This window comes from Chaetura pelagica, unplaced genomic scaffold, assembly GCF_000747805.2.
Source record: "Chaetura pelagica isolate M959 unplaced genomic scaffold, ChaPel_1.0 scaffold3, whole genome shotgun sequence".
Classification (NCBI taxonomy): Eukaryota; Metazoa; Chordata; class Aves; order Apodiformes; family Apodidae; genus Chaetura; species Chaetura pelagica.
In genome coordinates, this window is record NW_009952974.1 from 7,598,283 (window position 1) to 7,623,770 (window position 25,488).

General features: G+C 44.3%; 1 protein-coding gene across 1 annotated transcript in view; it reads left to right on the top strand.

The window, feature by feature from the left end:
• Positions 1-25,488, top strand: part of LOC104387514 (unconventional myosin-X-like) — a 98,397-nt gene that overhangs the window by 21,278 nt on the left and 51,631 nt on the right. Inside the window, exons 2-13 of the mRNA XM_009996284.1 lie at positions 734-832; positions 5,747-5,905; positions 10,068-10,255; positions 10,492-10,626; positions 15,077-15,201; positions 16,533-16,546; positions 17,182-17,266; positions 18,909-19,012; positions 20,071-20,200; positions 21,045-21,167; positions 24,503-24,645; positions 25,370-25,470. Coding sequence (XP_009994586.1) covers positions 734-832; positions 5,747-5,905; positions 10,068-10,255; positions 10,492-10,626; positions 15,077-15,201; positions 16,533-16,546; positions 17,182-17,266; positions 18,909-19,012; positions 20,071-20,200; positions 21,045-21,167; positions 24,503-24,645; positions 25,370-25,470 — 1,406 coding nt within the window. The remainder of the gene's footprint in view (positions 1-733; positions 833-5,746; positions 5,906-10,067; positions 10,256-10,491; positions 10,627-15,076; positions 15,202-16,532; positions 16,547-17,181; positions 17,267-18,908; positions 19,013-20,070; positions 20,201-21,044; positions 21,168-24,502; positions 24,646-25,369; positions 25,471-25,488) is intronic.

The following is a 25,488-nucleotide window of genomic DNA, read 5'->3' on the forward strand; positions in this document are numbered from 1 at the left end:
CTGTACAGTGCCCCTCAGGCAGGAGCACTTCTTTGGTAGGTGAGCTATGAGATCTGCTTGCCCCGCAGATTCCTGTGTATGTGTTGCCAGAAGTCTGTGCTCAGGGCTACCTTGAGAGCCACTGAGCAATTTAAGACCTTGTAGTGTGTGTGAAACTGTGTATCCATCAGGGCCATCATAATATATATCAGTGTATATATACATCAGAAACACTCAAGCCATGTCGTTTACCCAAGAACTTGCAAGAGAGGCAAACAAAGCTCTGTGAAGTCTGCTTAGCTGTTGCTGATGATTTCTGGAAGCATTTTCATTTACAATGGTGTGTGGGTGTATAAAATTGTAAACATGCTTTATTTACATTTGCTATTATTATACCATGACTTTTAATGACCAGCTATTCCAAGTCTGAAAATATTTAGACAGTCAAACCCACTATTGTGTGTGTTTGTATCTCTCCATGACTCTTTCTATAAAAACTGATGTTTCCTTACGTTGACTTCTGCATGAAGTTGATTAAAACTGCTTTTTTCTTCCTCTCACGTTATGTTATAAATATCAAAACCAGTTTCTTTGAAAATGCAGGTATGGCTTGCTTCAAAATGTCAAGCAGCAGTAGCCTGGAAGTAGCCTCTGAACACCACAGCTGGCCCCAGCTTTCCTTGGGTGTTTGCACCTCATGCACAGATCTTGCAGGCTCCAGGTCTTTCTAATGGGAGGTCTTCTGTTTTTTCAGGGTGCCAGGGTATGGCTGCAGGAGCAGGACCAGCTGCAGCCATGCACTGTTGGCTCGTGTCCCGATGGAAACGTGCTCTTCACCTCAGATTATGGCACGGTAAGTGGAGTTTGCATGAGGCTGTGGCTTATGCCAAGTTGCGATATGGACTTCTTAGTCTTGCATGACCTTCATGCTGAAACGAAATGTATCAACTGAAATGCTGTAATTCTCTCTGAAAAGTTAGTGACAGGCTCTGTTACAAACCATGCCAAAGGTCTAACAAAGGTTGAGAAGATTGTTCACTTCCTTCTGTTCATTTTTCTGCCCACCTCACTTTGATTGGTTTTTCTTGTGCCATCTTTGAAGAAGTTGCTCTAGCAGACTAGTAAAGCCATGGTATTGGCAAGAAGGAGGCATCTCCCTCAACTAAACAGCCCTTTCTGCTGGGATGTGCTTCTTGCAAACTGTGCTGCTATAAGGGCTGATGTGCTCACCACCATCAGCTTCAGCAGCTTTTGCCCTCAGCCCTTTGGGTCAGGGGCATGTAGAAGCCAGCTCCCCATGTCAGACAGCAGTGCAGGGGGAGCAGCTATGCACAGAACAGTTCAACAAGACAACTGAGCTTCTCTGAGAGCAGATTTCCCCATCAGTGAGAGGGAACAAGCCCCTTACTCTTTTTTCCCTGTGCTCCTTGTGGTTCCCTAGTGTGCCTGCTGCAGTGCCTTTGGAGTCATACTGGTGTGAAGGGACCTCTGGGGATCATTCAAGTCCTCAGTGAGTCAGCTTGGCTCCCTAACCCTGGGAAAACTATTCACTTCCTTCACTGAGCTTCTCAGTGAGTCTCCTGGACTGGGAGGAGAAAGGGGAAATGGGCAGGACTGTGCTTTCCAGCAATGAGCAATTTGATCTGCTCAGCTGTTTTGGTGAAGGTGCTCTGCAGACAGCTTCTTTGTTACAGAAAATTGGATGCCTTTTTGCAGCCATTTACCTGGCAAACAAAGGAGGGTGCAGGAAAAGGGGATTTAGGACTCCAACTTGTGGAGAGTCAGTGGTAGGACTGTCATATTTTTCAGCCTTGCTTTGACAGGGTTAGATTTTGAACCAATGTTCTTTTTTAAAGAGGGTGATTTGTTTCTCAGGGGCAAAAACTCACTTACCAGACACAGGTTTTCCATCTGGTTACTCAAGTCTCTTAAATCCTTTCTTGAGGAGTTGCTTTGTTTTGAGAGTGATGGACAGGCACTAACTCATGTTAAGAGATCACAGAGGCATTCATCCCAGGTAATGCAGCCACCTGTGGAGGGTGAACAAATGGCAAATAGTCCTGTGATTCTCACAGTCTTGCTTCTGTCTGTGCTGATATGGTCCTGTGGCGTTGGAAAATCATCTCAGCCCACCTGGCATGTCTGAGGTGCCATTATTCAGTTTCCTCCACAGTAGCTATCCTATGTGCTTCCCTTGCCTGCCACCTTCATTGTTTGATAACTGTAAGAGGGACTGGCTGTTTTATGTCAGAAGAGAACTCAGGTGAAAACTTATTCATTTGACTTTGGGCTCGATGGTTCAGTTCATCCCCCTGATATTAGGATCCCTAAATGTGGTGTTGTTGGGTTTTCTGTGGCCCAGCATCCCTGTAGCTCTTGCAGCTCTGAAGTAAGAAGTCCAGTCTTGTGTTTCAGGGTTTTTGCCATTTATTCTCACTTCCTTAAAAACACCTCAAACAAAATATCCATGAGAAAAGTGACTTCCTGGGAGGAAAGGAGGAGCCGGCACTTGAGAAACACAAGATTGGAAACCACAGTCCAGACGGACCAGCTGAATACTTTGTGGATAAACAACTTAAATGCTGAATGGGAGCTTTGCTTGTGTGCTCAGGGTTGTGCTAATGGATGGATTTGAGGCTGAGAAGGAATAATTTCTCCCCTACTCAGCTGGTTTGATTGGCAATCCTCACTTTGGCTTGTCTGCCAAACAGGTTTGGTTTTATTCCCGTTCATTGCAGGGGTTTGGAGAGAGTCCTGGTCATTTTGTTCTGACTGGGGGGTAAATCTGAGACAATCAGTTCATTACTGGGAGGAAAGTATTGTTATGTTATGAGGTGCCTGTGTGGTATTTGGCATGTTTTCACTTAGACAGAAAGATGATGTGATTTCTTCCCAGAGAATAAAGATCTGCTTATTAATGCCTGTGACTTTCCATTTAAGTATTAATTTGTCATAAAAGGGATATTCCAGAGGCAGCTCTGTTGAGAGATCAGTTCATCTATATTCTCACCTGCTTCAGGCAAAATCAGCCACGATATTCAGCTCAGTAGTGCAAGATGCTGACAGCAGACTGGCTCACCTTACCTTGAGCAGGATGGTGGGGAGGGTTTCCCTCCTGAGTCCTCTACTCCATGTTGCTGGAGGGGGCCTAGAAGCCACTGGTGTGGCTGGACATGGGAAAGGACCCGGCTGGCTTGGATCAGTGTGACATCTTGCAAGCTCTAAGGGTTGAAGGGTCATCATGTTTGGATCATTTTTGTCTCTCACTTTTGTCAGGGAAATCCCCTTTGACACAATCTTTGGAACAAAAAAAATGCATCACGTTTATCTCCAGGACCTTGGATGATCCCTGCAGCCTGTTGATGATACAGAGACTGGAAACTTGTCTACCCTGGAGGGCAGTGGACAGATTGAAAGTCAGCTCTCTCCCAGTGTTAGGGAAGGCCTGAAACCTCTCCTGCATGCTACACATGCCTTCCAGAGACACAGGGACCTCACCTCCCAAATCTGTGTGGAGCCAGAGGCCCCAGACTCTGCCTGAGGAAGGGTGCAGTGATGAGCAAGGATAGTTGGTGAACCTCCCTGGCCTCAGGGACAGATAGGTGACATCTTGCCCTTGGCTAGGGTGCCAATGTGTCATCAGACCTCTCCTCCAGGAAGTATTTTTCAAATGTGCAGTATTTCTGTCCAGAGGGTACCAGAGCCAATGCTCCTAGTCCACTTTTGCTGCAGTCTTGACAGAGCACCTGCTTCACTCTTGGAGGACCTTGGATGAGACTTTTTTTAGAGAGGGGTGACTGAATAGTCCCAATCAGGTGCTGCCAACTGCCCGGTCTCTTCTGGAACACTTGTCCACTCAGCTTTTTCCTTAGATGTTTTCTTAATGTTTCCCTTCTGATCCAAATTGCCACAAGTGCTGACTATGCAGTGGTAAATGAGTAAGTGCTAGAGAGATGTAAGATAGGATCACATCATACAGTTTGGGACTTGTCCCCTTCCAAAAGTTGTCCAAGTCAGCAGAGAAAAGGGAGCCAAGGTGGTTTGCTGCCTTATGCTTTGAAAGTGGTTTTGCTCCTGACTGAGTCTAGTTCATGTTGTGCATCTGCAGCCTGTACTCTTCCCTGAATTTGTTTGTCCCATTCTCCCTGGTCTCCCAGTTCTCTTGTAGAAGTGCCTGAGGCCTCTGCTCTAAAGAAGGAAAAAAAATAATTCATATTTTCTGGGGCCATGTGTCCAGAGTGGGGGTCCTGCTGCTGGTAGACTCACACCTGTCTGATACCCAGGTGCAGAAGTGGTGTGGAGAAGACCATGGAGGTCTGCAGAGAGCCTGTGTGCTGGAATGGGCTTAGCTCTAAGCTGTTCATGAACCAAGTGTTTTCTTAAAGTCTATTGGCTGGCAGAAAATTGGGGCAGTCTCCCAGTGCAATAGGCTGAGTCCCTGTCACATTAGGTGTGACTGGGCAGACCTGGGGCAAACGCATCTGGAAAATGAGCCTCCTTTTCCCCTCCAGCTTCCTTAAGGAACAGAGCTGCTGCCTGATCGTGCAGGCTTTTGCAGGCGTTGTGGGGGTCTCATAAAGAGATTCCTTCCCCTCCCCCTGGCAAGTGTGCAGGGTCTGGGCTGAGAAGGGGTGCTCAGTGGGCACCTGCAGTGAGCTGCAGCAATGAGCTCCTTGCGAGGGACTCACACGGGTGGCTTGCTAGAGGGGGCAGGGTGACCTCATTCTGTCTGCAGCCTGCAGCTGCCTGGATGGCCTCTCCCTAGCAGTTCCAAGAAAGCAGGCAGGAGAAACCAGTTATAGCAATGCTATAGATCATGGGTCATTCTTTATGGAGTCCGTCAGTTTCTTGCTGGCACCTGGGAGAGCTGATGGGCAGGGCTGGAAATGAGATAGAGACCAGAGCCTCAGAAGGGAAGGAAAAGCTCTGGTTTCTTTGGAAGGGTTACTGCAGGCCAGTGTGCTTCTCCAGGCTGCTTGGATGAAGTCTCCCATCTATCTTTGGTCTTACCATCCAGTACAGCTTAGGTTGCTGGTGGGAGATGGCACATGGTTGAATCCAAGAGTGGGAAGCATCTGAAATAACTTTTGTGAAATGCCAGCATCGTGCTTGAGGAGGAGGAAAGAATGGCTGGGATGTGGCTGTGGTGGAGGGGAACAGCCACAGAATCTCAGCTATGTTCAAAAGGGGTGAAGAAGATGACCTGATAGCAGAAGAGTGGGTTATTGAGGAGAAGGAAGTTCTAGTGGGAAGAAGGATGCAGCAATTGAAGCAAGAAGAATGCAACTACAGAGCGAGAGAAGAGGGCACTTCCTAGAGGGGTCGAAGTTCATAGCTGTCATTGTACAAACACTTGAAAGCTACATCACATTCATACATGTCAGCATGCACACAGGAGGTCACTGCTTTATTTGTCTTCTCATCTCATTTGGCCCAGTGCAGCTGGAGGCTGGTGCCCTGCTCCTAAGGAGACTTGGTACAAATCAAGTAGGCTTGCGTTGATCCGTCACTGTCAGTAGTGAAGGTGAGAGACTGACTCTGTAGCAAAAGAAGGGAGTGTTGCTTTGTGGTTTCTGGCCAGAGAGCTGGAAGAGGTAGGAAGAGAAACAGAAGAATTACTGTAAAAATAGGGAACAGATCTGTGCCTCCTTAATTTCCTTTTCCAGGCTGAAGCATAAAGCTGTGGAAGGCAGGATGTTTGTGGTAGGAAATCAGACCATGTGCCCAGGTTTCATGAGCTAATTTGTCCTCCTCCCCATTCTTCCAGGTATTCCAGTACCCCACAGCCTCACTTTCCAGAGAAAAGGTCTTGCCAATGCACCAGACCAGCATTGATGGGGTAGAAGACATGTCTATGCTGGGAGATCTGCACGAAGCTGCCATCTTACTTAACCTGCACCAGCGCTACCAGCAGGGTAACATCTATGTAAGTGCTCAAACTGGGCCATGTACCTTCTGGCTCCTGATTTTTGTTTAGCTTCGGGGCTGCCACTTTGCATGTGAAATACTGAATTTAGCATTGTTTCCTCAGCATTGTTTCATGTGGATAAAAATGGAGGATTTTTCTGCCTTGCCAGCTCTGTGAGATCCTACCCCTACCAGAGGGGCCTCTGCATCCATAGAACTTCCAAAATACGAATGTTCACCTCTAGGCTTTGTGGCAATTGTGCTGCTCTGTATCCTCTATGACCATCTGTGTTTTCTAAGCTGGCATTCACATTCCCCAGGTTCCCCATTATTGCTATTCAAAGGTTTATATGGCCAAGCAGACTGGAAAGTGCAGCGTACACAGGTTGGTTTTGAACATCCCTCCTGATCTTATTGCTCAACAAAACTAGGAAAGCAAACCTGTTGCCTAATTCTTCTGCTTTTACGTGCAGTTTTGCTTTTTCTGAGTTGCTTTGCTTTCCTTGCACAGATGACTACTCAAACTATCTCCTGATTTCCCTCTTGGGCCCTCAGGAAGGAAGCAAGTGTCTGGAAAAGGACTTGTGAGGAAAAGCACACCTGGGCGCAGGCATCCCTGGAGTGCTGGGATGGCAGTGTGCTCTGCTGAGACCTAGAAGGGACTAGGAGGATATATTATGAAAGCTGCCTTTACATTGCTTTACTCTTACCTTGTGTTTCTGTGCTATGTGCACCCAGAGTTTTCCATATTATGATAAGAAAAACGTAAATCTCTATCTGCATTGCACAGCAACTGTTACCAAGGCAACCAAACCATATACCCCTTTATTCCAGGAAATTATAAAAAAAATTACCCTCTTTCTGAAGTATCTCCTGCACTGGAATGCAGAGGAGACTGGAAATTCTCTATTTTGTTGCTGTAGGCTCCCTTGCCTGTTGCCTATCAACATAGCATAGTATATTCCTCCCATTTCTTCTTCCTCATGTTTTGAAATGTGAGGCAGGATTCTCTCAATTTTCAGTCTGCATTTCAGTCTTCATGTCAGTGCAGCATTTCTACCCCAGAAATGCTACAACACCAGCACTGTGTGTGATGGTGTCACAGCAGCTGCATCTTCGTAAGCCTTTCCTTGAGCTCTGTTATGTCATTCCTTTTCCTATTCAGCATTAGTGCCTTCTCCATCTGTCTGTAAAGGTGCTGAAGTTTAAGTATGTAATTTTCTGCTTGTGTGTAATACGTGAATGTCAGCTGTGAACCTCAGATCTGAATTTTTCAGAGATTTCTGAAGGGGCCTGACCCCTGTAACATGCTCACCACTGGGTAGAACTCCTTAGTGAAGGATTGTCAGCCCCTCCTTGAGTGGGACTGGATCTGGGTATATGTTTGCACAGTGTCTGACCTGGAGGACTCAAACTGTACAAGTGCTGTTTTTCATTTCTGCAGTGCAGACATTATTATTGCACTTACCTTATCACTACCTATTACCTTATCACTAACTATTAGTTTTTGCCATAGCCCAGCTGCACATAGTTTTCGGTTAAGCAGAACTTAGGTGGCACTACAGCTGACATTCTCAATGACTTGTAGTGATCTGTGAATACCAGGAATGTTACAGGGCTTGAGTTCATTTAATGTCATCCTCAATGGCTTCCACAGATAGAACATATTAGGCTAAAGTTGCAAATGAATCTGTATTTAGTGGAATTACACCTGTCACTCCAGGCCAAAAATATTTGGAAGGAAATCAGAGAGATTAAAAACAGGTAAGAAATATCATATTTTAGAAAACAAATTGACCTGAAGGAATGGTAAGCTGGAATAGTGGTAACTAGTATTACAGATAATAATGAAGTATTAATAATTAAAATAATTAAAAATAAATAATAAAAAATAAGTAATGAGGGAATTGAAAACTGAGAACATGAATTGGGCAATGGCTGTAAAAAAGAGCAGTGTGTTTTTGAGCTGTAAGCCTGGAGGCATCCCACCATGAGGTCCTAAAGGGGATCCTTTCTGGTCAGGGAGTGTAGGTAGAGGTATATCTAGACTGGTGTGGAACTCTATCATTACTGTGCTGCAGGAACACTGACAATCTCAACAGTACCTTTTATTTTCCAAAGAAATGCTATACAAGTTTGACCAAACTGTTAAAGAATGTTATGTAAGCACAGCAACAGCCTGTAGCATTTAAGAATATACCTTCCACCCTCATTCCTGCAATTCCTGTATCCCTTAATAAAAGTAGACCCAGCATAATGTGAGTAATGCACAAGTGAGTCAGAGGCTGTCCCTAGCTCTGCCATGCCTAACCACCCAAGTAGAATCTGTTGTTTTAAGAAGCAAATGTGCCATACATGGCTTTTCCTGCTCTACAGAGTTCTCTGGGGACAAGCACTCGTTGCTAATAGAGTGGCTAGTATATACATGGTTGATGCACAAATGCTACTACTATTCAAAACTGTGGATAAAATTTGTCTGTATGGTACTGCAGGTGATGAGGAGACTGAAAGTGGGAGACATAAAAGTTTCCTACAGACACTCCTGAAAGATATGGCTGTAGTGGAGGGGGGAAAGGACTGCAGTAGGACCTCTGTTCCTTGGGAGAACTGAAACCAGAGTGGGAAATGCAAAATAAAACATCTGAGAGGAAAAAGTGCTGTGAAGGTCTGGGAGAAGCGTTAGGATGGACATCTCTGTCTTGCAGTCTGTGGACAATGGCTGTTGCTCAACTGGTTGTACAGTGCTGTTCCCCAATCTGTATTTTCTCTCTCAATTTTCTCTCTGTCTCCATTTCCTCCCACCTGTCTTGCCAAAAATCTGCTTGCTTATTGCTTTCATCACCTATTAATTATACATCTGCCCACAAAGGTCTATGTCAGAGGTTCCTCAGGACTTGTTCCATGCTAACCTGTTCACACTGATAATGCAGGTGGGTGATGTTTTCCCCCCTGATGATGTGTCTGCTGCTTTAATAAATAAACCTTAAATATTTTGATGAATACAGCATCTTAGTCTGGCTTCTGGCTTCAGAGCTTGGCATTGCAGTATTGCCTCAGATTTCATTTGGCAGAGAAAGCAGGCATCTTTCTTGCCACCAAGTGTTTTGTTTACAGTTTTTCCAATAGATGCGCACAAATCCTTGGATATGTATGTGAGGACTTGTAGTTCATGGTTTGGAAATAATACTAGATGTCCCTGGCCACAAAGCTTGGCACCTACTGCAGCAATCTAAGTGTTTCCTCTGTCACCCCTACTGAGAATGGGTATTCCTGGAGTATAGCAGCCCGTGATGTCCCTGTGAAGGAGGCCATTGCACCAGCAGCAGGATTTAAGCTGGATATTGACCATATTATAAAGCCATTGTTAGGAGAGAGGTGGCACCATTGCCCTGAACTGCAGCTTTGACCGGATTTGAGCTGGTTGGCTGAGCCAAAAAGTTGTGTGCCAGAAACCAAAACTAATTTCCTTCTAACTTAACAAAATAATGTCTTGAAATTCAATATTGGGCATAGGGTATTCTATGTTAAACTTTAATCTTTTCTTGAGCTGTGAGGTTTTAAAAATAAATGTTTTCAAAATAAATGTTTAGAAAATGTAGAAATATTTTTACTTGAAATCCTGAGCTTCATCTTCAACTGTCAGGTTTGATTTGGCTTGCCAAATGGTTTAAGCTGCTCTAAACAGCTTTTTTTCAGCAGAAGAAAAAACTATGCCCTTTACTGGCTCTTCCCACATGCGTGTGTGTCTCTGTGTCCCACCTCTTTGTTCAGAAGGTTCTTGGACCCTGTGAAGCCCCCTTCACTTAAGACTTGCAGGTTCCCTGCCATTCCTGCAGTCCTGCTCTGCTTTTCAGCTACGAGCACAGTGCAAGGCAGCTGAGTATGCAAGTGGCTTCACGTTTTTAAATTTTAATTTAGCAAAGGCAAGAGAAAAAGCACATTTTACTGTAAAGCAGTGAAATTCAAACTGCCCCATCCATACCCGGTCATGCAGCCCCTGCCCTGGGGTTTGACATTCTTTACCAAATTGGAGTGCTCTTGGCTGAAACCCAACCTCCTTATTTAGGCTTTCTCCCTTCACCATGAGTTACTTCAGGGTCTGGGTTTGTCATGATTTTTTTTTATTTATTTTTTTTTTCAAGAGCCTTATTTCCTTGCTGTGTTTTGTTTTCTCCCCCTAGACAAACATTGGTTCCATCTTGGCATCAGTAAATCCCTACAAACCCATCCCTGGTCTGTACAGTGGGGATGCCATAGACCTGTACAGACAGCACCGCCTGGGTGAGCTGCCTCCCCATATCTTCGCCACTGCTAACGAGTGCTACTGCTGCTTGTGGAAGCGTCATGACAGCCAGTGTGTTCTGATAAGGTTAGAAATGGGAGATCCAGCTACTCCCTGCCTGCATTCCACGTCTCGCTCCTGCTGCTCCATCTGCAATGACATCTGCCTGAGCATTCACACCATCCTACCCTACCCTTTGCTTGGCCCTTGCTTGCCACAGTGGAAATGCCGCGTGTTTATTCTTGGTGATCACTTCTCTGCTGTGGGTGGGATGGTGGTTTGTCCTGGATTTGTGACTGGAATGTATCTTTTTTCCTTAACAGTGGAGAAAGTGGAGCTGGCAAGACTGAAAGCACCAAGTTGCTGCTGAAATTTCTGTCAGCCATGAGCCAGACCTCCCTTGGGGCCCCTGCATCTGAGAAGAGCACGCGAGTGGAAGAAGCCATCCTAGAGAGCAGGTACAGCCACCCCCAGGCACGTGGGGGGACACAGGTGTGTTGGGGCAGGCTGCCTTTGGCAAGGGCACTGCCAGTAGCACTGTGTCCACATTTGGGCTGCTGGAGCCGGGCCATGGAAGGCGCTGAGTGTGGGCAGCGAGGCTCGTACCACCGAACTGCGCTGTGCCCGGGAAACGTGGAGGTTGTGGTCTTGCTGGGTTGTCTCACGTTGGCTGCACTCCCAGCTGCCTGTGGATGAATTAGGTTTCTTTCCAATAGTAGAACGGGGCAGACAGGGAATTAACACTCTAGCCAAGGCTGGGATTTCTCCCTCCTTCAGTAACTCATGCCCCATGCCTGCCTGGCTGCACCCCTGAGCTCACCTGCATGTTGAGGTGCAATCCCTCTTTCCAGCTCTTGGGCCCGTATCTCTCATGGCAGTGGCTGCAGAGGACATGGGTAATGTCCCTCCCTGCTGTAGGGATGGCTGTCCTGGGTTATTCCTGCCTCCCACAGCTTTCAGTTGTGGCTGTGCTCCTTGTGAGTCTCCATCACACTCTATCTCCTTGTCTCCTTCTTTAGCCCCCACTGTACTTCAGCTTCCATTTGTTTCAGGCTGACAGTGTGTCTTGTCCTTAGAGGTCCTGTGGACCACCTTGTAGCACTCTTGCTGTCCAGGCAGGTGATTTTAAGGATAAATGTCTGTGGGAGCAGTAGGGGACACAAACGAGGAGGTTTGCTGGGGGCTCCAGCAGAGAATGTGTGGGAAGAGTCCTTGACTTGTTCAGAACTGTCTCTGCTGGTGTTGGCACCAGGGAATACCCATCAACCTGCAAAAACTGTGCCAAGGCATTAGGCAGGCAGGGAAGCACATGGTGCTTGGATCAAGTGTGTTTGGGAAAGAAACTGGCAGCCATGAGGAGATGAAGGTGCACTCTGTGGGGGATACTTCATGCCAGAGTAGGTTCTGACACCTCTGAGGGGTATTTGACTTCAGTTAAGCCTTGGGAGGAGGGAGAAAAGATGTTTCCTTAAGTGTCCATCTTGTTGTTTGTGTTCTCCTTTTTCTTAACACCTGAATCTATGATTAGAAGTTTCTCCTAATCAGGAGTAAATTAAATTAAACAAAATTTTTCCCACCACAAGACTGTCTTGTCTGTGCCTAGAGGTGTCTGTGCCTCAGACTGCTGAGGTCTTGCAGTTCAGTACTGTCAAGGGCAAGGCTGCAGGTTGGTCCCAGTTTGAGCCTGTGATAGTTGCAGAAACCTCTGGATGAAAAAATTGGATGTCTGCAATAGGATCTAGTTGTGTAATAAGCTGCAGGACTTTGAACCATCTGTGTAAAAGTGACCCTCGTGCAAGTGGTCTATTTCAATGTCCAGAAAGTAGTGAGAAGGAATGTCTCCTGAACATGGTGACTCAAAGAAGTTACTAGCAACTGTGGTGAAAATAGCCTAAGCAGACATGCAGTGTCTAACGTGGAAGCTACAAGAGCATTACCTTTTTAGACTCCATGTAAGCAGAGTAGCATTGAGCAGAAGGGTTACTGCCTCTGGACCTGGTACTTGAGACACCGTTGTTGGATGATTTATCCTATTTAGGCGTGTAGATTTTACCAGGGATGTTGGCAAATCGGAAAAATCTCTTAAGTGCAACACAATCATCACTCAAGATCTGCAAAATCTGCATTAAGAAGAGATGCTTAGAAGGCTAAGCCTGCTTAGCAGTTAAGTGGTAACTTGACTATGGTCCAGAAAGCTTACGAGGGTAGGCAGGTGGTTCCTGAGTTTGCAAATCCCCCAGTTGTGAGGTGGAGTAAGAGCTCAGGACCTGTTTTGTGTACACCTGTAGTGCTAAGTGAGGTCTTGCAGTGTGAGTGCAAGAGAATTTTATTTGTCACCTTTTCTCTGAAGAAGTGAAGCTGAAAGCCTGGCCCAGAGCCAGAATTTGCTGCCACTCCTAAAGATTCTACCTCATATGCTTGCAGTTCAGCTTCACTTGCTCTGCCAGTGGCTCTCCTTGGTTTAGCTTGTGACAGATCTTCATCCTTTGCACCCCAGCACATACCTAGGTACATGCTCAGTTCTTTTTCCATTTCAGACAGTGTTATAAACAAAGCATTATATCAGCTTTCTATCATTTACTTGTGTGTTGTAACAGTCATGTTTGCTGTGTTTCTTAGAAATCAGGCTCTGAAAACTCCCTTGGAACTGTTGATTTGGTCTGTTTTCCTTCTTGAAAATATCCATCAGTCCACTAAAAATCCTGCTGACTTCCCTGTCAGCTTTTTTTCTTGTTTGCTTGACTCTGAAGGTCCTTTCTCCATGTTGGATGACACTGCTGACAGCATAGCAGTGTCACCTGTTAGAAATTTCCTATAGAACTTGCCTGTTACTCACCCTTCTAATCTTTGAATCTTTTTTAGTCTTCAGTTCTGCATCTGAATCCTAGAGCTCCATATGTTGAAATATGTCTAAAATCCAGGCTTCACTTTTTACTGCCCTGCTGAGACTGGTCCCCATTGTTTTGAGTCCTGCAGCACAGCCTGCCCACATCCAGCCCAGCCACCAGCATCACCTTCCTGATGGCTGCTCTGCCTCACACAGTTCCCTGCTGCACCAAATGCCACGGTGTGATGTGCCTGCTGGTGTGGGCAGTTTGCTTGGCCCAGGCACATGCCCTCATTCCTGGCTGTACCAGCTCCTCCACCCTTCTGCCTTGCAGCTGCTGCCAGCCTCAAACGCCCACATGCCTGTTTCCTCCCCCATCCCTGAAAGACTTCAGCACTCACGTGCATGAAATCATTGCCAAACTAAATTATAAAGACACTTCCTTGTGCTTTGCTTATCTAATTTAACATGATTTAGAGTCATAAACATTGGGTGGCTGGTTACTGCATCCTCAATGCAACTGTTTAGGTCACATAACATAACTCTGTTTTCCCTTTTTCTGGTTGTCCCAATTAATTTTTGTTGATTTGTGGAGTTGGTGTGCTCAGTGGGATATTCCTGTGCAATGTCCTTACATACTTGTTTCAGAGGCATGGGTCTTGGAGTTCAAATTCTTCAGGGCAAGGAACTTGCCTCCTGATGTGTGCACACAGATTTTTGTGGCAGGATTTCCTATGCTTGTAGCTTATTATAACAGAGCAGGTTTTTTTTTAAAATGATATTTTCAAGAGATAAATTAGGAAAACACTGTCTGAAGTTTCCTTCAGGTTGTTGTGCCTTTCCCACAACAGCACAATGCTTGCAAGGCCTGAAGCTTTCAGCAAACTCCAGTGGTATCTGTAGCTGTGATTACTTGTCATCTTGTAATTATTAACTTGTGAATAATCCTCTATCTGCCCCTGTTGCCAGTGAAGTGGCACATTGTGGAGGTGTTTAAAATGTCAGTACTTTACAGCAACAATTACAGCAAACATTTTTGTTAAAAAATATGTGTGTTTTAAAATTAAACGTGACAATGTACAGGCTGTTCTTGTAGCATCTTCCTGACTCCTTGCTTGTCAGGCCTTCAGGTTATTTTGGAGTTGGCTAACTTGCAAAAATGAGTATCTTTATCCTGGGTTTATTGTGTCAGTCTGAATGGGTTAGGTTTTTCCCTTGTACTGTTCTGCGGAACAAGAACCAAGCTACACTTTATCTCATAATTTTCCACATTGTATGAACCTCCTGAAGACAGAACATGACCTGAATTCTTTAATTCATCACCCATCTGAAATTTAGTGATAGTTTTGGGATTTTTTTTTTACGGTTTTGTTTTTTTTTCTTGAAGCAGATTATATGACCCTCTTAGATTGAAGTTTTCTTATCTGTAATGTGTGTATATTCCCTCTGCTTGGAAACTATGTGGCATGTATCAACCTAAACAAGATTTAAGTAACAACAAGTGTTTGTGCGTTCTGGTATCAAATTTCAGTACCAAACAAATCAGTTTAGTACTATGTTTATCTACTAATATGAATATGTTTACCTGTAACATTAAGAAATGGCTTATACTGCCTTCTCTTTCAAAGGTAGATGCAGAAACAAAGAACTGTGTGGTTTAAAGATACAGAGCTTTTGCCCTATAGGTCTGATGCTTCTGAAAATCCTGAAAAAAATACAAGCCCATCTCATGGGATGCTCCTATGTTAAGCACACAACCTGGCTGGGTCTTACCACCTTTCTTTTCCTGAAGTCATATTGGTGGGGAATGCCCTCAACATCATGAACACCAGCTGCTCGTACTGACTGGGGACTGATTTAATTAACTCTAATCCCAAAGGTTTTAAAATAATGTCACAGCATGTTTAGCTGCTCTTGCCATCCTTCCTTGCTCCTGAGCTCTTCCTGCTTGTCCAGCCTGGTGCTATAAAAAATTAATCTCACATGGCAGTGCATGTGTGCAAATGGCAAAAGGCTGGGCACAATCTTTGTTGTAATGATATCAAATCGTCAACCATATCTTCATTCCCTTGTTTCTACAGCCCCATTCTGGAGGCCTTTGGAAATGCCAAGACAGTTTATAACAACAACTCCAGCCGCTTTGGCAAGTTCATCCAGCTGCACTTCTCCCAACATGGACACATCCAGGGAGGACGAGTAACTGACTGTATCCTTTTGTTCGGTGGATCAAAAATGGATGGAGTGAGTGAAGATAAGGAGGAGCTCAAAAGAGGGTCAGGAAATCCCTCATCACAGTTTCTCAAAGCTAGTTTATAACTGTGGGCAAATATGCACTTTGGAGAAGGAAGAAGTGTTTGTTTTTTGGCTCTGCAGCACTGAACTTCATCAGGTAGGGACATAGTTTGACTTTTCCCTTTGGCAATCACAACACTTGACTCTTAAATCCTAGGATAGGCTGCCTAGGAAGATCCTTCATGTTGATTGCATCCTGGTTTTCCCAGAAGATTGTTTCCTGTTGTTAGCTCTGCCAATGAATTCATGATTTAGAAAAGTGAGACAAGGCTAAGAATCAATATATTCTGTGCAATATTTGGATGCAGAGGCAAACATGAACTTAGAAGGCCAATTATGACTCCCTGTTTTAGGCTGCCCATCTCCAGTGGACCTTGGAACCCTAATCATAGAATAATAGAATATCTCAAGTTGGAAGAGACCCCTAAGGATTATTTAATCCAACCTGTTCCTCACAGGACTACCTAAAACTAAATCATAAGACTGAGCATTATCCAGAACTCTGACAGGCTTGGTGCTGTGACTGCTTCTCTCTGGAGTCTGTTCCAGTGACAACAAGGGCAGGGAAGACTATATAGTATAGTCAATATATATATATATAGTCAAATTACGTTGTACCATGACTGCTTCCTTCCCTCTATGCCCATGTACCCCTCTCCCAGAGGCTCTGATATATCTTTTGTCTCCATGAGACAGCTAAAGCTGCCCTGGCTACATTTTGTGATGTTGATGTTCAAAGCTGCTGATGACTGCAAGCCACAACAATTTCCACTGGAGTAACATCCAGATGAATTTACTACTGTTGTAAATAACAGGGTTGGATTGTTTAGCTTCTGCTCTTTGTGCTGTTGGTAGATTAAAGATAGTGGTCTCTTGAAGAAGCAATGAAAACTGATGCAAGACTTGCCATGTGCAATACAGGCTTTTAGATTAGAGTGGCTTCTCTAATCTTTCTAGGTATCACTAATGTCGGTCATCTTTTGTTGGGTTACCTCATCATTGTGCAGGTCCTATGCTTTATCTTACCCTGCCCTTTTAAATATCTCTTTGTCACATAATATCTCCATGGATGAGAAGTAGAGAGGAGCATTTGAGATGATGCTTGGGACTGTTCTTTGTCCATTTCCCAAAGCATCAGTTACTTAATGATTTGTTCCTTGTTACAGGGTTCATCCCAATGTGCCTAAATGATTCTTTGCTAGACTTCATGTCATTTGAATGTTTTTTCCTTAACATGCTGTTCAGATTTACTGGAAAAGGTAAGTGTCACCTCTGTTGACTGCTGCATGAGCCTCCTCCTCATATCATGGTGGTGCAGTGCCAGTTCTCCTACTGGATGATGTTGCCTCTGTCACAGCACATAGACATAAGCTCTTCAAGTGTTACTACTGCAACTGTCCAAATTGAGGAAGAGGATGATGGAAGGACAATGTTTGTTCTGTATCTATTAGAGCCTGTACGTCTGTATTTGATAAATACTGTGCATTACCAAGAGACTCCAAGAAAAATCTGTTTACCATAGGGGAAGGGTAGAGAGAACAAGTTCATGGAAACTCAATTTCATAGAGAGGAATATGGGGGTACAACTCCAAATGCACACATCTCTGCCCTGATGTAGTTTACTTTGGACTCAGAAACTCACTGAGGAGCAGGGCCAGAACTGACAAGGTTCAGTTGGTCCATATGTACACTCTGACTTCGCACACGTCTCTATGTGCTCAGTTGAATGGCCACATGTGACAAGATCTTACATAGACAACACCATCACTAAACTGGAAGAAGCCTCTCTTGTGTACTGGCCCTGGAAATTTACCTGTATCCTGGTCCTCTCTTTGCCTTTGCAAACACAAGTGTAATCTCTTTCTACTGGATACTCCTGTATTCTTTGTTCCAGAACAGAGTGGTACACCAGAACCCTGGAGAGAGGAATTACCACATCTTTTATGCTCTGCTAGCTGGTGTGAATGGGGAGCAAAAAGGTAATTTCCTTTCCTGGGATATGGCTCTGTCTGTCCTCTTTCCAGTTCAGCATGTGAAGCAGGTGTAAGCCAACTAGAGCATGGATATTTCAGATACTTGATATATATAGCTTTTTCTTGAAGACCATGTGAAGATTTCATAGGAAACATGAAAAGGGGAGTAGAGAGAAAGGCTGAGGGTGACAGAAGTGCTATATGAGAAAAGGCACTTGAGTCACTCTGAGCTGGAGGAAAAAGCCTGTGCAAAGTGAAGAGGAAATTAAACTGGTTAGAGGCAAAGGAATGGTGAAGAGTCTTGATTTTACATGCTGAAGGGAGCTGTTCAAGGAGTTCAAAGGTTGGACTGACAGACATACTTTTACAACAAACCTTCAGTATAGGTAATAGAAGGGATAAGAATTCAAAGACCTGCAGTGCAGTGGTATGGTTAGAGTCACAACATGCCCAGTGTCTGAACAAGGGGTTTCTAGCTCTGCATGTGGGGAAGGGAGAGATGGGTCTGGAAGAGGCCATGCTGAGAAAGCAGCAGCTGCAGGCTGTGGGAGACTCTGCTGTACAGTGCAGCACTCCCTTAATAAGATTTGTGTCTACCTGTCCCTGGGAACTGCTGAGCTCTAATGGCCTACTGGGGAGGTCAGATAGATGGGCAGGAACATGTTACAGTGCACTCCGGGTTTGAGAGGCTGGGGAATTTCTTCGTGCCTTTGCTCTCAGTGTACTAGAATAATCAGATGGATGAACTGGGCCTGACACAGTGGAAGGGAGTAGGGCTTCAGTTCTATGGAGCACATGCAGGAATGGTACATCAATTCAGAGATCCATCTGAAGCAAAGGGAAATAGTGGGGACCATGGTTATCAGGTCCCCACCTGGGAGGTGCGGCAGGTATTTAGGGAAAGCATATAAAACAGATTTTTTTTCTACAGTTCTCTGTTATTCTTCCCCATCTCCCTTTTCAAGCTGATGATCCAGGCTGCTTCACTTCCCTCACCTGTAATGTGGTTCTTTCTCTTTGTCCTTGTCTCCTTTCTCCATATATCTTTTAGTTAACAATCCTTTTTGAAATGGGAGATCAAACATGCAGACAGTATTTAAGATCTGGTTGTGCAAAAGATAAGTGCAGAAACCTCGTTCTGTGTTTATGTTTTGGTTTTGTTCTTTCTAAAATGGAAGGAACTGAATCAATGCTCATTTTTTGTCTGCTACTTAGCACTGAGTTGATGTGATCAGAAATCTTACTGTGACTGAACTCTGTCTCAAGTTGTGATTGCTAATTTAGGGGAGTATATAGTTAAGACTATTTTTCTGTATGCTTTATAAGATTGAATTTAATCTTCTGTTGTTTTTTGCTGAGTCAGTGAAATATTGAAATATTCTTTTGGACCTGCAGCTTGGGATTTGACTGTTCTAAATAATTTTGCATCCCATCTGCAAGCTTTGCTACTGCATAGCCTCTTCTTCCCCTTCCCCAGTGCTTTCATCACCTAGGTGTGGCTTTTGAGGGATATGGAATCTCTTCAGATGAACTCTCCCTATTATAAACATATACACTGATTTTCAGGACCAAGATCAAAGAGTGAAAAGGCTGATTGCTAAATAAATTGTTGTCTTTGTCCTCTCTGCCTCTTTTCCCTCTGTTGCAGAGAGCCTCTCCCTCTCTGAGCCAGAGACTTACCGCTACTTGAACCAGTCTGGCTGTGTGACTGATGAGAACCTGAATGATGCAGAGATGTTCAGTAAGGTCATGGTGAGTCCTCTTCTAACTCCTCCTGAATGTCTTGAGCACAGTCTCATGGGCTAAACATTGTTGCAGGGTTCAGATCTCAAGGGCAGCTGAAGTTGGATCACCTGTGCAAATGGCATATTCTGAAATACAACATGGATTTCAATAGACATCTGTAACTTTATCAGAGGTTATGGGTTTAGTGGGATGAATATACAATTTGTGTTTTGTTTGAAAAGTGTTTATTGGCCTGAGGGCTCTAGTAATGTAGGCAAAACCAGAAAGGTAAGGTGAGAGGAGTCATCTTAGAATTTCAGTAGCTCCTGCTTAGATATGATTTAAGGGAAAGGAAACATCTTCTGTACATCAGAGATTTCAATGGCAACATGGCATTTATACTTCAGCTGAGGAGAGGCCAGAGGAAAGAAGAGAACTAGAACCGTGGAGTGCCCCACTGAAAGGATGAATACACAAAAAGTTGGTCCTAGCTCTCAAAGTCAGTTTATACCCCAGGACTCAGGCTCAGATCCACTAAGACATAGTGAATGTGCCATATTTCCCCATTATCTGGTAATTTGTTTCTAACCTTCCAGCATTTAACGCTGAAAGCCTGGTTTTAAATCTTGCTGCGTAAATCTATTATTCTAAATTAAGAGGGTTATGGAGTAAATTAAGTATATCATATGGATCTGTCCTTCAGGGAAGACAACAGAGCAGAAAGTGGAAGTACTCCAGTGACATCTGTAACCTGTACTGCCAGTGTTCAGGGAAGGATTTCCTCACTCAGGCCCAGACAAACATTTTCTTCCCATGACAGGCGACAGCAGCAGTGAGGTTCAACTTAAGGATAAAATAAATGCCCACCTGCATTTGTTTGAGAATACAGGCTAAATGGAGGAGAGAATAGGAGACATTTATAGATGTATAGCTGAGAGAGGTGCTGTGCCATCCCCAGTTTCATTTCGATTCATGATGACTATAATTCTGAGTTTTACATCTTATATAGAATGGGCATGACTGTGGTCATTGCACTGTACTGTGCCTGGATGTACAGCCAACATTAGCTGTATGGTTTTGCATAGACTGCCATGAAGGTGGTGGACTTCAGCACTGAAGAAATCAGAGACATCTTCAAACTTCTTTCTGGCACACTTCATCTGGGAAACGTTGAATTCATGACAGCTGGTGGGGCCCAGGTTACAACAAAAGCAGGTAAGCAAAACCCTAGCAACTTGGTATGCCATGGAAAGCCCCATAAGACCCCCAACAAAGCTCACTCCATTGTTCTTTCTCCCTCTTCTATGCTGGTCTGCAGTCTCTTTGCCAGTAGATGCCTTGCAGTGCAACTCTGCAAAGGTATTGCCACAGGGTGCATGGCTCCAGAGCTCCAATTTGATTTAGCTGGGCTGTGGCCCTGTGATCTGTTTGCTGTCCTGGACACTCTCAGACTATGTCCACAGTCTCAGAGTTTCTCTTCTGTGTTGAAAGAGCAGGAAGAAATAGGAACAGGGAGGAGTTTCAGATATAAGCAACCTGTTACAGACTTGCCCACGTCTTCCTTTGAAGCATCTGCTACTGTTCACTCTGGTACAGTCATCCAATCAGCTGGTCTGCTAAAGTGAAGCCCTAAACAGACAGAAGCAATAATTATATATCACAAGTGCTTCAAGTTTTGAGTTAATTGCCACTTTCCTTGACATCCAAGTATAGCAATCCCACGCTCAGACTGCACTATTGTGCCTTTAGGAAAACAAATCTTCTCATTCAATAAATATTTTGCTGGTGCTGAGCTTTACCCAGTGCTTTGCTCTTCCTGTTGTCAGCAGAAAGGCTGACTTACATGTTGTTTGGCTGTGCCCCATAATGGGTGCTGCTGCTGCCTCAGACTGGGTACATGAGCTTACAGTTTTGGGTATGCCAAAGAGAATTAAGTAAAGGGGCTTAGTCACTTACCTTGTAGGAGTCCCTGGGGTGTCATCACTGAGCTGCAGAATATGGATCCCCTTGAGCCATGGGGATCCATTCAGGAAGAAAATGTGTCCTCCTTTGTTGTTAGTGCTCAACATTGCCAGTGACCTCCTGGGCTTAGACACCTTCCAGCTTTCTGAAGTACTGACGCAGAGGTCCATGATTCTGCGGGGGGAAGAGATCAGCTCCCCTCTCACTGTGGAGCAGGTAAGTATCCTAATATATGCTACTGCTTCTGCCACTGCAGCATTTCCAGGCCCTCTGCCTCCCTCCTGTATAACTCATTCCAACTTAGGGTTTCCTTTTACATCCCCTATGTGCTCAGCTGTGTCCTCAAGTGTTTTGCCCTTAGTGGTAGTTCAGGTCCCAATGTTGACTCTGCTTTTTAGGCTTTGCAGAGAAGTTCACTTGCAAATGGCAATGCCCAATACTGGTTTTAAGTGACCTTCACTCACCTGGAATTGGTCATGCTTGTGTCATGCAGAAGGCACATCAGATACTTTGTGACAATGCATGTGTGCATGCTTTTACCTTGCGGAACTCCCAAGTTACACTGCATTTACTGGAAGGTAAATTGCTTGCACAGTTGCCACAAAACATCCAACAGATGGAAGGTTGTTACCCTGCAGTAGCTTTTGTGTCCATCCAACCACAAATGAGGACCAAATAAACTGATATGTAATTCTCATCTTCTGAGCCTGTACTGTGTTTTGGAACCAGTCCTGCTTATCTGTTGCAGTTCTCTGTGGTTCATAACCATTGTGCCTACAAACTTTAAGTTGTGGTGTTGCTGATCACTTGAGGGCACTCTTGATGTTTTAGGTCCCTGCACAGATAACTGTAGAAAATATTCTGTCATTGATAAAATGCCAGACACTGGGAAACAGGGATTAATATTGCTAGGAAGGAAGATGCATCATGTTATAGCACAATGAATATCTGTAATTGAAATCTTGTGCCAGCACGGACTGCAGAGGGTTATCAATCCAACCCTACCCGGACAGAGAAACCAGATTTACTAGGCTGTCTCTAATAGATGTCTGTCTAACTTTCATTCAGATTTCCCATGGAAGGAATTTCACAGTCTCTTTAAGTATGCTGCTTTAGCTGCAGTGAGTCTGGAGCTGAAAAGTTTTTCCTCCTATTTAGAATCACCTTTGACATCCTAGCTGTCTACCTTACAAGCTTCCGCTTCTGTGAAGTTTTTCATGTGGTGTTCTCTTTTCTAAGCTAAACAATCCAGTTCCTTCAGTGTTTCCTTGTAAGTATTTTTCTAAATCTCTTCTTCTTCTGTCTCTGTTTTCCCACATCTTTCAAGAAGTGGAGTGCCTGTAACTGGACACCATACTCAGGCTGAAGTCTCAGCAGAGCTCATTGCAGCAGAGTAGTGACTTCTTTCCTTGCTGTGAACACACCTGCTAATGTATCACAAACTAAGCTTTGCCTTCAAGAAACGGTGTAGTTTTTCATAGTCTGTGACATACCTTTGAAGGAAATTGTTTGAAAATTATTTTTCAGCCTGTGATCCGTAGTAGATATCCTCAGTATCCAGGGTCACAGTTTCTCAGCTGTCTGACCTAAATAAGCCACATCTTTCTATCGCAGTGCACAAGGATGGACAACAAATGATGCCAGAGACACTTGGTGCAGTCCAGAGCAACAGTCTGCAGTGGTAGGATTTACAAGAGTCTCCCTAAAGAGAGCTTTCTCCAGCTATTCCTGGCATTTGTGCATGTTGGACCCCACATTTAATTCATGCAGCCAAGTGAAGTAGTAAAACACCAAAAAAATTGTTCTAAGGAAGTGGATGCTGCTGCTTATCTGTCTGCACTAGATGAGCCTGTTGCACTGAACACAAGGCTTGTGAAGACTCTTCCTGCTTAAGCCCTCATGTCCTGTGCCCACCTATTCCCATTTGTTCTTCCAGGAAGGCCTTGATAAAGCTGCCAGGGATTTCTCAGGGTGTAACAGGGTTGTTGCTCATCTGAGTTTTGACATTTCAGTGGGAAGAGATGAACTGGCCTGGAGGCGGGCAAGGCTGGGAGGATGAAAGGAGCCTTTGAGAGTCTCATTTAAGCCATATGGGGGGAAAGTGGCTTTGCCTACAGCTGGATGGGGAAAATGAGTCCAACTTACTGTGTAGCCAGAGACACTACAGAGGCATGGCCTTGAGGGCATTCTCAGTCCCAACTAATAGGACAGACCATCTGATGTTCAGAAGAAAAACCCAGAAAAGGCATGTGTGCCCATGCTTTGAAATGTTCTCTTCTGTAGAGAAGGGAAGTTGCCATGTGCCCTAGGCCTTGGGCTCCTGGAGAGGAGAGAGTACGCAGGAAGAGAAAGGAGGAGAAAAACAGTGAGATTGGGTGGAAAGAAGGAACTTGCAGGATGGGCTTCAGAAGCTTGCTGAGAGGGGCTTGGAGAATTCAGAGGCAGTTGGACTGTGCCATTTGCAAAGCAGAACAGGAGAGGTTGTGTTACTCAGACTTGTACCCTGACATTTGTCTTGACATGTCTCTGATCTCCAGCATCTTTCTTCCCATTAAGATCTTCTACCCTGGCCTCTTTTTCTACTCTCTGGGGTCATGTCTTCTTTTTGAGAGCTCTTCTTTTTCACCTCCTCTTCTTTCCAGAACATCTTTCTGAAAAACCTTGGTTTCTCAGTCTAATGTATGTACAGGACAAGATGTGGACAGCCCCTTGATATGTGGTTCTGTCTCGTGTCTTTTGTTTAGGCCAAGTATTATCAAAACATAGAGCCAACCCATTTCTGTTACAACTATCAAGTAGCAGGCGTTTGCTTGAGATTTTACAAATGTTCAATTTTGGACATTCACCCACACATTTGCATACACCAAATTATCTACTCCCTATTAGTGATCACAATTTAAGTAATGTTTTCCACCTCTGACATTTGATTATGATCACTGCACAGGATGTTGAGTCAGCTCCAGAAAGGTCTCTCAACCCATGCTCTTATGGGGTATTTGTCCTGGCTGTTGGCAAGCCTACCCTGTCTTCCAGTAAGATAATGCTGTTTGCAGGGAAGTTTTGGAGTGGGGATTTTTTAGGCTAACATGGTGACAGAATACTCTGTTAAATCTTGCCCTGCCAGTTTTTTAAAAATTGAGTGGACACCCATTTGACAGCTCTACTGTCAGGAGTACTGAACCAAGATACCTTGCCTGTCATGGCAAATGTTGGGTCATGTGATGCAAATGGCTGATACAGGCTTAGTCAGGAGGTATTTTCATGATGCTCCCTGCCCCAGCACTTGTTCCAATACATGTCAAGGATTTTGCTGCTTCTTTCAGCCTCTCAAGTTCAGTTACCCAGAGGTCAGACATGGTACATCTACATGTGACTGGACTCTTTGCAAACTTGAATGTTGACTTTTCTTATAAATACTGCAGCATGCACAACCAGTACAGAGGCTGAGGCATCTAAAGAGGAGTGGAGGACCCTGAAGTCCCATACAGATCTGTGGTGCCCCTTATGCCTTCTCTTCTCCCTGTGATTCTTTTTTCTCTCTGCATTTACAGGCAGCTGACTCCCGGGACTCCCTGGCCATGGCACTGTATTCCCAGTGTTTTTCGTGGCTCATTAGCAAGATTAACACAAAAATCAAAGGCAAAGAAAACTTTAAGTCTGTGGGCATCCTGGATATCTTTGGTTTTGAGAACTTTCAGGTAAGTATTTTGTCTTCTCTGGGTGGGTTGGTTTAGAACATGTCAGTGCATGTAGGAAGGAATTTTGGTTGATTTGTATCCTGTTTAGGTTAGCACAAGGCATTCTAGGATTTCTCCACTGCCACTTCCCTCTGGGAGCAGCAAGATGCATTTAGCTGTCCATTTCTGCCTCCTGTATTCATGTAGGCTGATGCTGGAGGTCTGGTTTGTGACACAGACCCTAAGCATATGTGCTGTGATGTATAAGACTGGATATTTTACTTGTACAGAAATTAAATATTTAACTCCTATGTGCGCATTATTTGTTTACATCTGTTTTGCCTTGTGTTGGGAATCCTGTGTGTAGTGCTTCTGATTGCATTTGAGGAGGGATGTGTATTGAGCAGTCGTATAGTGACTGCTCAGACATTTCACAGAAGAGAAACCCCAGTGACCTAACACTTAGGGAATTATATTTCTTTCTTCCTAAGAAGAAGAGAAATATTATTATCTTTAGTATCCTTTACTACCATTTAGGCCTACTGAATTAACCTTGCATGAGCTACAAAAGATGTTCTCCTAGTGGACCTCTCCATACTGTTTTCCTCATGTCTGTCTGATTCCCCTCACCTTTGTGATGTCTGGCTTTATTTCAGGCCTGGCACCTTCCCCATTGCTGTTTTACATTCTTTTAGAGCTCAGGGACAAGAATGTTAAGTTTTATAATCTCTGTTTCTTCTTGAAGGTGAATCGTTTTGAGCAGTTTAACATTAACTATGCAAATGAGAAACTCCAGGAGTATTTCAACAAACACATCTTCTCTTTGGAGCAGCTGGAGCACAACAGGTAACAAATGGAAAGAGT